The sequence below is a fragment of the Lagenorhynchus albirostris genome, chromosome 8, assembly GCF_949774975.1.
Source record: "Lagenorhynchus albirostris chromosome 8, mLagAlb1.1, whole genome shotgun sequence".
In the NCBI taxonomy this organism is placed as follows: domain Eukaryota; kingdom Metazoa; phylum Chordata; class Mammalia; order Artiodactyla; family Delphinidae; genus Lagenorhynchus; species Lagenorhynchus albirostris.
This window is the reverse complement of record NC_083102.1, coordinates 44,537,059-44,551,215: the sequence shown is the minus strand read 5'-3', so window position 1 is coordinate 44,551,215 and position 14,157 is coordinate 44,537,059. Positions and strand designations below refer to the sequence as shown.

The following is a 14,157-nucleotide window of genomic DNA, read 5'->3' as shown; positions in this document are numbered from 1 at the left end:
GATATGTCCAAAATGTATACTCCTTATGAAGAAATAGCCCCACTGTGCATGGCTCTTTGTGGGACTAAGCTCCCAGAGAAAAGAGCACCTGCCACCCAGGTGGCTTTGACATGGTTTGTAAATCTCCTCACTCCACACTTCCTCTCCTCAACTTCAAATGGCATAGACTTGCTCTGCTGTGTTTTGGTTTTGTGTATATGTTTTCAATGTAAACTAAAATTGCATAAGCATTTAAAACAAAAATTGGGTAAGACTACGAAGTATATAAAAATGAGGATCTAAAAACAAAATGTGAGAAGTCACTCTGTATTGATCCGATTTACGCGACTATTTTTGTTACAGCGGCTTTGAATTCCACTGATTGTAAGTCTATGTTGGCTTGGCCACAAAAAGTGGTTAAACTCCCTCATCTTTTTAAGAGTGACTGATGAACTGAAATGGAAACTATCTTCACCCAACTTGAGAAAATTCAAGAAAATATCTAAATAAGCGCCACCTCCTCACCCACCCCTGGAAGAAAGACTTCTCACATCTCATAGAGGGGTAGCCATGGGGGCTCTGAAGCCTGAAGTGTGTGGTGTATGAATTCACAGAAATGTATTTACTCTAAGGGAATGAATAGCCAAGAATGTTCCAGCAACTTAATTTAGAAAATAGGAGATGGAGACTTACAACAATGTGGCCTTACTCCTCCCTTCTCAGGCTACTCCTGAAGGTAAGTGGAGATGCTACAGAAAACCATTCGGTTTAAAGATAGTTGTTTTAAAAAGAGGCTTAAAGTTCGAGTTTGATTTGACTCTAAAAATGTGTTTAGCAATCATAATGTTTATTACTACATCACAAGCTGACCATCTGTGAGGCAGGCCTCATAGAGTCTGGCACTGGGTTTTAAAAACATCTGTAAACACTTTTAATTTTTCATTGTCTTGGGTTTGATATTTTTACAGTCTGATTCAACTATCACCCAAGCTCAAAAGTAAGCTGACTTGGCTGAGCACAGAGCTGGGATTTAAATCAGATTTTCAAGTCCCAGAAACCCTTCCAGAGCTGCCTCTCTATGGAGTCAACTTTCGACGAAAACAACAAAGTGAATACTGTAAGCAACAGAAAGAGTTGTAAAAGGCTAAAGAGGAAAAAAACAAAACAAAAAAAACCCAGGGAAGAATAAATGTGGTAAAACCAAACCCAATTTTAAATGTTGAGTAGTAGGATTTCTGTGGGGCTTATCAGCAGGTCTTGGTTTGGTTTTGTTTCTTAATAATGAGGAAATACTAAAAACAAAAAAACAAACATTGTCTGAGAGATAGCTGTTAAGATTTACCCAGGCATTGTTTTCACTCTTCTAGGTCATAAGTGCAAGACAGGTATTTTAAATGGTTACCACCAAATAGCCCAACATATGCATCCATGCTTTCTCCTTGCCCCAAATGACAGAGGATATGATTATATTAGGATTATTCTCTATTAATTTTACTGCATATAATACTGACGCTATAGCCCTGCTAAGATGGGTGGACTGTTGGATGGATGAATGGATGGATGATGGATGGATAGAATAAATAGATGATAGATAAATTTGCAGGAATATAACTTCCTGAAACCTTGCCTATGCCATCATTTCCTAAAATTTGCCCACTGGATCCAAATATAAAGAATAAGTACTGTACAAAGGGTAGTAGTTCTTAGGTTCAACCTTTGTGATTTTTCTTCATCTTTTCTTTTGATCCTTGGAATCTGTGCTATCACTGAGAATAATGATCCTCTTAACTTTTATTCTTTAACTTTGCTGGCTCCTCTCTTCCTTTATGTAGCATGGCTTTTCTTTCCAAACTTAAAATATGTGAATGTTTCCATTCTTCTGTCCTACATTGTCCAAAGGTATTTTACTGCCATTCCTCTCTGTATTAAGAACCTAGTACTTTTTTTTTTTTTTTTTTTTGCGGTACTTGGGCCTCTCACTGTTGTGGTCTCTCCCGTTGTGGAGCACAGGCTCCGGATGCGCAGGCTCAGCAGCCATGGCTCACGGGCCCAGCCGCTCCGCAGCATGTGGGATCTTCCCAGACCGGGGCACGAACCTGTGTCCCCTGCATCGGCAGGCAGACTCGCAACCACTGCGCCACCAGGGAAGCCCTGAATCTGCTATTTTTGAAGCTAACAAGAAACCAGAGATTAAGGAAGTCCTTCTGAGAAAGTTAAGTGAGGCTGGGATTTTAGGTCTGAAACATTCTGACTGCTCTTCGTGTTCTTCTCTATTTTATTAGTTCAGGAAAAACAATAAAAGATTCAAAATGAATGAAAGAAAAAAACAAACATTTATTCTCATGTTTTCACTGCAGCTCCAGGGTATAGAATAAAAATGGCATATATTGTAGAGGGCTAATACTTATGAAATACAGATATCATCACGTGGAGATCAGGCTGTCCTTTGGTGGAAAAGGCTAAGAATAAACACAAAGAAGAAGCTTCAATACTTGCTTGACCTTGCATTTTTAACAGCTCTCCTAGCTTGTGGGCGACTGAAAAAAAATGGCTTTAACAATGGAGACATCTCTAGCTCCTGGTTTTGGCACATATTTCAAAGGCGGCTGTTATTTTAAAGAATTTTTTTATAGTGTTAATAGAGTTTCTTCTGACAAGTGTATCGTTACTTGTGTTTCTCCAATCACTTGCAAAGAATCTGACAAAATACAATTTTTCTAGGGGGAGAACAGATAACTATTTCATGAATACTAAAAAGTTAATTTTAATCCTGAACATCAGTATTAAGAAAAAAAAGACAAATCACATTTCCCCAGTAGTTCAAAAATTGTAATCCTCTCTGTCAAACCAGGTTCCTTTAAAAATACAATGGGGGGCTTCCCTGGTGGCGCAGTGGATGAGAGTCCGCCTGCCGATGCAGGGGACACGGGTTCTTTCCCCGGTCCGGGAGGATCCCACATGCCGCGGAGCGGCTGGGCCCGTGAGCCATGGCCGCTGAGCCTGCGCGTCCGGAGCCTGTGCTCCACAACAGGAGAGGCCGCAACAGTGAGAGGCCCGTGTACCGCAAAAAAAAAAAAAAAAAAAAAATACAATGGTACATTAAGAGTGTAACGAAATGTCTAGAAGATAGACTGAAACAATGAAAGCTTATACACCAATAATTGCAAGGGAAAAGTTGTTTAAAAATATTAATTTCGTCATTAACAAAGAGTACACAATATAGTTTTATGTGACATTTCTACTATGTAGTTATTTGGTAAGAGACTGGAATCTAAACAGCTACGTGAAAAGCATGAATTGACTTTAGAAGTTTTCTTTAGTAGAACACAATTTAATTATTTTAAACCCCCCAATCTTACATTGTATTATATATATGTATATATACATAGATACACACACAATACATATATATATATACACAATATACATACATACATATATATGTATATACACACACACAATTTCAGTTGCTGTTTGATACTACAAATGTGAATTTCAATAACACAAAACCTACAGGAAGATAATAATTGTTGCATGTCACCTTGTTCCTTTATAATCCACCATGAGGCTATGTATTATATACCCTCCTTAAAAAACGCAAGGATATTCACTGAACCTAAAACTATACTAAAAACACATTGGTTTGAAATGGATGATCGTAACCAAAAGAGCTAACTGTTCTGATTCACTGTGACTCATCAATGCTAGAACCATGTGGATGTCAATGGCTTCTGTACCTCCATGCTCTCAAGTGTATCATCCGCAGCAAAAAGGAACAAAGAGATTTTCTGAGTTCACTCCATTTGACCACTTCCAACCCACGTATAATGGATTGGCTAATAGTTTTCCCCAAAATCCATCCAAAAAAATTATATTGGGTTTCAGTATTGCTGCACTCACAACAACCCTTGTTGGGTCAACCTACAGCATGGCTTCAAAAATCAATTAGAAAATGGCACTGAAGTATATAAATCAACAACTTTAAGCAACAAAACCTTTTAGAATCTAATTAGGGGATCTTATCTAGATGCATAAGAATAACAGGCATCTAAAAACAATATTGCAATTCTCTCATACATTTATCAACTTTTTGTTGTTTTCCTTTGACAGGGACATTGCAGTGGAGGGTTAAGACACTTGGGTTATCACACTACTTGAGAAAATAAGGCATAAAATATTTTTAAAAGCAAATATTTCATGCCTCTTTCTTGCTAAACCACAGCATGTACTCACTGTTGATGCTCCATGTGTTGATACATATAAATATGTTAAGTAAATGGGTCACAAGAGTTTCCATGGACAAATGGCTAAGGGAAATGGGATATTAATCAGAACATGTGTTGTTATGATGACTTATCTTAACTGGGACCCAGGGCACTCCAGATGTTTGGTCCCTGTACACTCATGAAAAATAACCCATAAGGATCCTAGATTCTCATGTGGAAGGCAATTCCTTCATTAAAGAAATAGACCTACTTTTGTCAATACATAGAAGGCTACAGTGAGATATCTTCCCAGAACTAAGAAATAATGTTATCCTCTGAGAAGGAAGCGAGTAAAAAATCCAAAGGACGGGATTAACTATTTGTAGAAACTACCTCAAGACAGTAGTGTTGACATCAGTGGCATAATCAATGGTGAAGTGTGTTGCAAATCAATCATTGCTAAAAACAGTTAAGCCCTACAGTCTTACAGGTTTAATTTTTAAAGTAAACTAGAAAGGACTCAAGGTTATTGTTATAGTGTAGCACCATCTTGGGTATGAGAGAAAAGGGCAGGGTACCAGCTAGTATCCCCAGAACTGTTCACCATCTTTGGCCTATTTTACCCACCAGAGTTCATGATCTGGGCATAATTTTGGGAGGTATGCAAAGCTTATGATAATATGTTAGGAAAAGAAAATAAGAGAGAAAAAGTTTGAGGACTGTTGCCTTAAAAACAAAGAAGTTTCATCAAGATCAAGGTCCAGACATGCCATCAAGGATGACTGAAAATGAACAAGAATGAGAATCTACCCCAAGATATCAACATATCTGATACTGAATGTGAGATCCAAAAGGAGACTAGACGTAAAAGGGGTGCCATGGAAGGCCACCTCTTGCACTGTCTGTATCTAGTGTACACAAGATGGTCCCTATTCACTCTTCTTGGCAGATCCATCCCAAGGGTAGAGACAGACATTTCAGGATATTCTACCTTGAAGTCACAATTCATCAACTAACTTCCCCTACATTATCAGCTTAGTAGGCAACTTTCTGATGTGATTTGACTTCCCCAGTAGGTTTTCCTTTGGGAGAAAGAAACCGCTGACTGGCCAGTAGATGTGAGCATTCCAGTGTACATGAAGGATATATTTCACAGTAAACTAGCAATCAAAACCACACATTGGTCACAAGTATTCATTTTAGTGTCAACAAGTCTTCTACAGCATAATCCACCCTTCATTTACTGTCAATGTGGAATTCCTTCATCTGAGGATGTCAAAAATAAGAAGTCCATATACATGTGGATCTATTTCTAGACCCTCTATTCCACTCCACTGACCCATTTGTCTATCTCAATGCCAATACTATACTGCCTTGATTATTATAGCTTTATAAGTCTTGAAATCAGGCCTACCTGTTTAGTCCTCCAATTTTTTCCTTCTTTTCCCAAGTTGCTTTGTCTATTCTGAGTGATTTGCATTTCCATATACATTTTAAAACCAGCATGTCAGTTTCTACCCAAAAAGCCCGCTAGGATTTTAACTGGGATTGCATGGAATCTATAGATCAATTTAGAAAGAACTTAAATTTCAACTACCTCTGGAAAATTCCCAAATATTTGGAAACTAAGAATATATTTCTAAATAATCCTTAGATCAATGTAGAAATTAAAATAAAATTAGAAAATATTTTGAAATGAATGTGAATAAAAAGGCAACAAATCAGTTTGTGGCATGTTACTAAAATAGTATTTAGAGGGAAATATACAGCATTAAAGGCCTATATTAGAAAAGGAAAAATATCTCAAATCAATGACATTAACTTCCACTTTAAGAAACTAGAAAAATAAGGCAAACCAAACCCAAAAGCAAGCAGAAGAGAGGAAATAATACAGATCAGGTCAGAATCAATGAAATAGAAACAGAAAAACAATGGAAAATATTAATGACAATGATTAATAAAATTTATTAACCTCTAGCCAGACTGGTCAGGAAAAAAAGAGAGAATACACAAATCACCAATATAAAAAATGATAAAGACAACATCACTATAAATTCTATAGCTATTAAAAAGAAAATAAAACAATGTGAACATCCTATGACAATGTAATTCCATTGTGACCTGTGAACATTCTTTGTATGACTTGAATCATTTTACATTTATTGGGACTTGCTTTACATCCCAAAATGTAATCTATATTTATAAATGTCCTATGTGCACTTGAAAAGAATATGTATTCTCATACTGTGGGTGTTCTGGGAAGGCCAATTAAGTCAAGTTGGTTGATAATGTCATTCAAGTCTTCTTTTCCTCACTGATTTTATACATACTTAGCCTGTCGATGATTGAGAGAGGGATGTTAATGCTTCCAAATAGAATTGTGTATTAAAATTTTTTTACACTTCATTTCATGCATTTTGGTACATAAATGTAAAGGATTATTATATCCTCTTGATAAATAGACTTTATCATGAAATGAACCTCCTTTCTCCGGTGATAGTGTTTGCTATGAAATCTACTTTATCAGGTATTAATATAATCATGCAAGCTTTCTTTTGATTACTGTTAGCTTGGCACACCAATTTCCATCCTTTTATTTTTGGGTTTTTGTGTCTTTTAATATAAAGGCAGAATATACTTGGGTCTTACAATCTGAAAATTTCTGCCTTTTATTTGGGCTGTTTAGGCTATTTACATTTAATGTGATAACTGATATGCTTAGTGTTAAGTCTATATTCTTGCTATTTGTTTCCTATTTGTCTCATCTATTCTTTGTTCTCTTCTTATTTTTTTTCTACCTTTTTTGGATTAATTATTCTTATGATTCCATTTTATCTCTTTTGGCTTATTAGCTATATGTCATTATCTTGTTATTTTAGTAATTGCTTTAGAGTTTACAGTATATGCTCTTAATTTATCTCAATCTATTGGGTTGGCCAAAAACCTGAATGAACTTTTTGGCCAATGCAATACCTTCAATTGATATTATATCACTTCATGTACGATAGTAGAACTTTACAATAGCATATTTACATTTCTCCCCTTCTCACTTTTATGCTATTGCTGTCATACATTTTAGTTTTATATATGCTATAAACTCAGTAATATATTATTATTCTGTTCAAATAGTCAATTATTTAAATAGTCAAGATATTTAAATGATAAGAAAAAATATTGTATATTTATCCATCTAGTTACCATTTTTAGTGCTCCTCATTTCTTTGTGTGGATCCATATTTCCATCTGGCATATCCATCCTTCTGCTGTTCTTTAACATTTTTTTGTAGTGTAGGTCTACCAGTAATGAATTCTTTCAGTTTTTAATATCTGAAAGATATTGCTGCTGGGTATAAAATTCTTGGTTGAATTTTTCCCCTTAGCACTTTAAAGATGTTGCTCCACTGTTTTCTCACTTGCATTGTATCCAGTGTTATCCTTATCTTTGTTCATCTCTCCATATGTATCTTTTTTTTTTCTCTAGCTGTTTTTTAAATTTTTCTCTTCATTAATGGTTTGGAGTAATTTGATTATAATATGTTTTTGGTGTAATTTTCTTTATATTCCTTGTGCTTGTGTTTTATTGAGCTTCTTAAGTCTATGGACTTATAGTTTTCATCATTTGGCAAAATATTAGCCATCATTTCATCAAATATTCTTTCCTCCTTTCCCTCTTCTTTACTTTAGGGACTCCAATTACACATACATTAGGCTGTCTGAAGGTGTCTTACAACTCATTGATGCTCTTTACAATTTCTATTCTTGTTTTCTGTGCTTCATTTCAGATAGTTTCTATTGCTAATTCTCACTACTCTTTTCTTCCAAAATATCTAATCATATCCAGTGTGTTTATCATTAATCCCATACAATATTATTTAGTTAATACCATCCAGTATATTTTTCATATCAGACACTGTAGTTTTCATCTCTAGACATTTGATCTTTTTTATATCTTTCATGTCTCTACTTAAACATATGGGCTACAGTTGTAAGAATTGTAAGAACTACTTTAATGCTCTTGTCTGCTAATTCTAACATCTGTTTCAGTTCTGGGTTGATTTCAATTGGTTGTTATTTTCCTCTTATTATTGGTAGTGTTTTCTTCCTTCTTTGCATGTCCAGTAAATTTTGATTGGATGTTAGATATTGTGAATTTTAGCTTGCTGGGAGTGTGTATACACACACACACACACACACACACACACACGCATGCTTTATCCTGGGATGCAGTTACTTGGAAACACTTTGATCCTCTTATATCTTGATTTTAAGATTTGTTAGGTGAGCCTAAAGCAACATTTAGCCTACAACTAATTATTCCCCTGCTAAGGCAAGACAGTTATGAGTATTCTACCCAATTCCCTTTAAATTCCAATTCCCTTTAAATTATGAGGTATTCTAGTCTGGCTAGTAGGAATAGGCACTTTTATTGCTCTGTGTGAAGTGTGAACATCAGGACTGTTCTTTCTAAACCTCTTGAATGGTTCTTTCCTGGTCTCAGGTGGTTTCCTCATTGAGAGTCAATTAGTACTCTGATGAATACTCTTCAGATTTCTAGAGTTCTATCTCTCTTCAGTTCTATCCTCTCTTGTGTTTTATCCCATTAATTATAGCTGCCTTGGTATCCTTGGATCCTTAGTCAACTCCTCAACACAAGGAATCCAACAGGTCTGCCTGGAAACCCTCTCAATGCAGTAAGCTGAGGCAATCGTCGGGCTTACTTCATTTGTTTCTTAGAGAGCACTGTCTTCATTTCTTGATGCCCAATATTTCTTGATGTCTTCATTTCTTGAAAAACCATTCTTCCACATATGTTGTCTTTTTTAAAAAACTGTTTCAGGTGGAAGGGTAAACCTAATTCTTGGTAGCGCTCTTTGCAGAAGCAGATGTCCATGGATTGTATTTTGTCCACTCCACTCTCCACAACTGACTTACATTTCATGAACTGACATCTTTAACATCCCAATTCCCAGAACATTCAATAAAGGAAAAATTCCTGCTGAACTCCCTCCCTGGGACTTGGTAAATAACCTTGCAGGGCCTAATTATAGAGAATCATTTGAGAGACACAAACAGTGGCTATCTCTTATATCTCTGTTAATGCAGTCACATAAAGTTAAGGGCAAATTCATATTTCTGGGCAACTATAAAAATTATAGCTATGCTGTTTCAAACATGACTAAAAACACACTGAAAATAATTCATTCATGTGGCACCCCACAAGTCTCCCAATGACAGTGTAAAAAACAGCCTCTGAGAGAATCTTGGCTCAGAAACCTAGATCTTTTTATGTTAGTACATTTCTCCCTAAGAAACAAGGTATTTTCAAAGAGCATTCATTCTTTGAAGTCAGTTAGAAAATTAGTGCTGCAGGGTACTAAACAGTACTTTAGTAGCCTGACAGAGATAATGTACAACTGCAATGTGTTCATTTTGCCAGGATGTAATTTACCCTTTCAGCACATGTTCCTTCCTTCTGTGTGTGCCTCAGCTTATTGGAGTTTGGGAATAGCCAACTGTAGTCTAGTTTCCATTGAGTTTCTTTCTGAATGCATAGAATATTAAACTTCATAACATAGTGGGTTTGATCACACTGGGCACCAAATTGTGCTTGGATACTCCCTTTCAAAAATTAGAGCTGGTTCCCAGGGGTTGGATTAAGGGTAGGAGCATTAAAAATAGTTAAATTGACTCCCTCTGGTCATCAGATGTAATAAGATCCGTTAAAAAGAAATGTTCAAAAAGTATCTGTTTGTTACTAGATAGTTTCTAAAAATCAATATATCTACTGATATGCATATCATTTAAAATTTTTTCTAAAGTAGAGAGTTTTAATGCAATGGAGAAGGGGTATATGAAGCTGATCAAATTCTTTTCCACTTCATGCCACTAAGAAATAACTTTAGTCCTGATAGGATTTTGGGCTAAGATAACACAAGTAACTAAAGCCCAATGATCTAAGTCCTGATGACACCAAAGCAATGATAATGACTGATGTCATGTTAGCCCATCAATGAAATTAAAATACAAAGTTTTTCATGCCCAGACTTACAAGTATATGGACACACCAGACTTAGTTTGAATCAGTGGAAGGTTGGAGTTATGGAGGGAAAAAGGATAGACATCAGAAAATGTCCCTTCTTTATTTACTGCATCCTGTTCACTGCCCTATGGGATCAAGAATCCTATTTATTAAATAATCAAGCTTTATGCTTATTTGTACAATAGAACAAATTATCTATTTCATCACTTCACCCCACCAAAAAAAAAAAAACAGTTTAATTATTTAAAATACTGGTGATAATTCAGTTAAAAAAGACACAGGTAAAATAAAAGGGCGTAATGAAGGTGATAAAATTTAACCTACAATGCTCACATGAATACATTACAACAGTTATTTATAGCACAATACAAACATACAACAAGATTCAAGACCCCATGTTAAAGATCTGGGAATTGGTTTATTCTGGGCTTTTATGCTGTAGGAATTCAGACGGGTCAGTCACTGGATATAGGATGGGTCAGGTGTCCAGGTGCTGGGTTTATAACTAACAGCATTCTCCTCTACTGTACATATTCTGGCTTGTGTTACCTTAACTTGGGTCTAATGATGTCTGGGACTTGAACAAACCTTACCCATAACAGAGTCTGGCTAAGAGACTGTCATTCTGAATCCTATTTTATCTCCATGTAATTCATGTCTTAGTCACAATTATTCAAGGAGGGTATGTATTAAGCAAGTGGTTTCCATTTGCATAAACAATTTGGTAAAAAAATTGGACATGTGTGTTCCCCAGATATTATGTGATAAGACACCTGGGGTGAGTTATTTGAATGATCTTCAAAGAAAGAACTGATTTCATGCATATGGGTAAAGAGAGCATATCACAATGGCTTAGAGATGAAAACTAAAGGCAATTCTCTCTTTTTAACAGATGTATGAGTTGTATTCAAATTTCTTCTTACTCCTCGACCTGATTACCCTGCATTTGTTCTTCTCTGACTAACCAAACTTCTCAAAGAATAGCTTAGCATCTAATACAATGTCTGCAGGGAGGTATGGTTCAAAGAGTCTCAGACCCTAACAAAAACCACTTCCTAAAACTTTCATTTTTAGTTTAATATCACTTATATGTATGGGGGGATAACTAGGAATAAGCCCATGTTATAATTGAAACAGGAGGATTATATAAAAGGTGAGAGTAGTTTTCTCAATCTGATGGTCCAAAGTTTGGAGGGCAATATAATCTGAACTTTCAGATTTTACAAAGAATGGAATGCTATTTATGCAAAGTAAAAGCAGTGCTCATGAAGCCCATCACAATGTAGGTTCATTCTAACTGGTCTGGGATTGTCATCCAAAGCTTGCCTTTAAGATGTACTCTTGCTGACCAAACTGTATTCTACAGCTATGCACATTCTGCAGTATGTGGGCCTCCCAACATACTGATAACACTGAACAGATTTCTGTTTTTGTTCTTCCCCAAAATAATAACTCATTAAAGGTATAAAAAATTGAAAACTGAAAACATGGAACATTTCCCATTTACGCTGCATAATTCACAGAGACTTATATTCCATTCCATTATAATCAGCAAGCCCAGAATCACCTTTTCATAAAGTTTAAAATGAAAAATGGCAAGTGGGAAAAGAAAGAGTATAGAACTCATTTGTGATGGAGAAAGTATGGTGGAAGGGAAAAGATACAACAATAATTTGTAAATTATTGAAAAGGGGATAATAGTACTCTTTAAATGCAGTGAATGTTTTTTTTCAGGGTATAAGACTATATTAACAATTCCACACAATTGCAACTTTATGTGTAAATCTAACAAGCTTGCATTAAATTGCACAATTTATGGAAAAATATAATGGGAATTATGCTCTTACCATTTGTTTTCTTTGAATCATTTCTGACATTGGATTGATCCTTCTTGTCTGTCTTATTTTTATCATCTTTCAAGTCACCTGAAAGTAATAAACGTGACAAACAGTACATGTATAAAGCTAACGGGGAAGTTATAAATATCTTTAAACCTGTCAAGGTAAAAAAAGAAAAAAACCACATAATTTTAGTCGTGAGGGGTTACATGTCTGAGTGTAAATATCAGGAAACTGGATTAGGCCCTGGAAATTGGATTATGATCTGGAAATTAAGACTGACAGTTCATGTTAAACAGGATTGTACTTAAGTCAATGGTGTTATTTTCCAAGGAAGGCAGTTCAGCTTTACTATTAGGCTGTGGAGTGAGGAAAAACCTGCGTTCCTGTAAATTATATCAATTAATAGCTACTATTTAACTTCTATGTGCTTTTCCTTATCTGCAAAATGGTGATAATAATACCTACTTTATAGGCATAATATAAGGATAAATGCATTTAAGGTATTGAATGTGCTATCTGGCACGTCACTCAATGACAGCTGTTATTCTAAAACTGAGCTGTAAATGGTACTTTAATTAATGAGCTTGTTGAAATGTAATATGTAAAAGTTAAAAAACACTATGCACACCAGTGTAGAGTGAACATGTGTCAAAAATTTATTTAATTCATTTATGAAGGAACCAGGAAGACAGTAAGGATGGTTCCAAGAGCATTTAAGGAAATGGATAGGGGCTTCCCTGGCGGCGCAGTGGTTGAGAGTCCACCTGCCGATGCAGGGGACGCGGGTTCGTGCCCTGGTCCGGGAAGATCCCACGTGCCGCGGAGCGGCTGGGCCCGTGAGCCATGGCCGCTGAGCCTGCACTTCCGGAGCCTGTGCTCCGCAACGGGAGAGGCCACAGCAGTGAGAGGCCCGCGTACCGCAAAAAAAAAAAAAAAAAAAAAAAAGGAAATGGATATTTCTAAGTATTTTAGAAATATATTAAAATAAGATTGCTAGGTTAGAGACGAAACTGGTTATGTCCTACAGGGCAATAAAACTATAACTGTTGGGGTTATCTCCTCTAGTAGTCAAAAATCTACACGTTAGTACATAACCTCACAGTACCTAGGCTTGAGCAAATAGTAAATGACAAAGTTAAACATAGTCATGTTCTTCTAAAACAAGGGGTCAGCAAATTATTGTCCGTGGGCCAATCTGGCTTGTTATCATTTTTGGAAATAAAGTTTTACTGGAACATAGCCATATCCATTCATTTATATAATGTCTGTAGTTGCTTTCCTGCTGCAATGGTAGAGTTGAATAGTTGCAGTAGAGACATGCAAAGCCAGGAATATTTATTATCTGGGCCTACACAGAAAAAGTTTGCTGACCCCTGCCTAAGACAGTTAAATAATCCTTGGGCAGGTCTTTTTTGACAATATGCCAGTGTGACATTGAAAGGACATGGTATTTCTTCTCTCAGATTTCTTCTCAAGTTTCGGATATTTTTCTTACACATCTTACTGATGGCGGCTTTCTTTTTAGCCTGCATAAAACCAAGAACAGATTACTACTAAATTACTGGCATTAATAAAGCAAAAAGACCCTAATAATTATTGCAGCCAGGAAGCGGGCAGCAGGGCCCAAGGCGGGAAGGGTACATTTATCTTTTCTACTTTCTTTGTGCCAGGCAGTGTGCTAAATGCTTTACATGCATCATTTCATTAAATTCTCATAGCAACCCCATTATGAAGGTACTATTATTGAAAGTAGACAAATTCGTCAAAGATTAATTCACTAAGTGATCAATTTGCTGAATCACCAAATGATTGAGGATGTTTTCCAAGTTTGAGTTTTTCCTTGACTTCACTGCGGACACTCTGTCACACGCTGGTCGGGCCAGCTGTGTTGAGTGCAGTGGACTGCTCTCCTGAATGTGTTTCACACACTCTCAGGCTGCATCTCTGCCCCAAACTTTGCAAGAGTGTCTGCTGCTATAGCAAAACTGCTCCTGTTGGCTACTTTAGATCTGGTTTAAGCCATTGATCTGACAAATGACCAACTGATCTTTCTACAAAGTGATTTTGCTTAAATATTAAATAGTCTTAAGCA

The 14,157-nt window shown here is 36.1% G+C and overlaps 1 protein-coding gene across 4 annotated transcripts in view; it reads right to left on the bottom strand.

Moving 5' to 3' along the window:
- Positions 1-14,157, bottom strand: part of PDE1C (phosphodiesterase 1C) — a 351,587-nt gene that overhangs the window by 35,431 nt on the left and 301,999 nt on the right. For all 4 annotated transcript variants that reach the window (XM_060156875.1, XM_060156872.1, XM_060156873.1 and 1 more), the window contains one exon: positions 12,072-12,149. In XM_060156875.1, the coding sequence (XP_060012858.1) occupies positions 12,072-12,149 (78 nt within the window). The remainder of the gene's footprint in view (positions 1-12,071; positions 12,150-14,157) is intronic.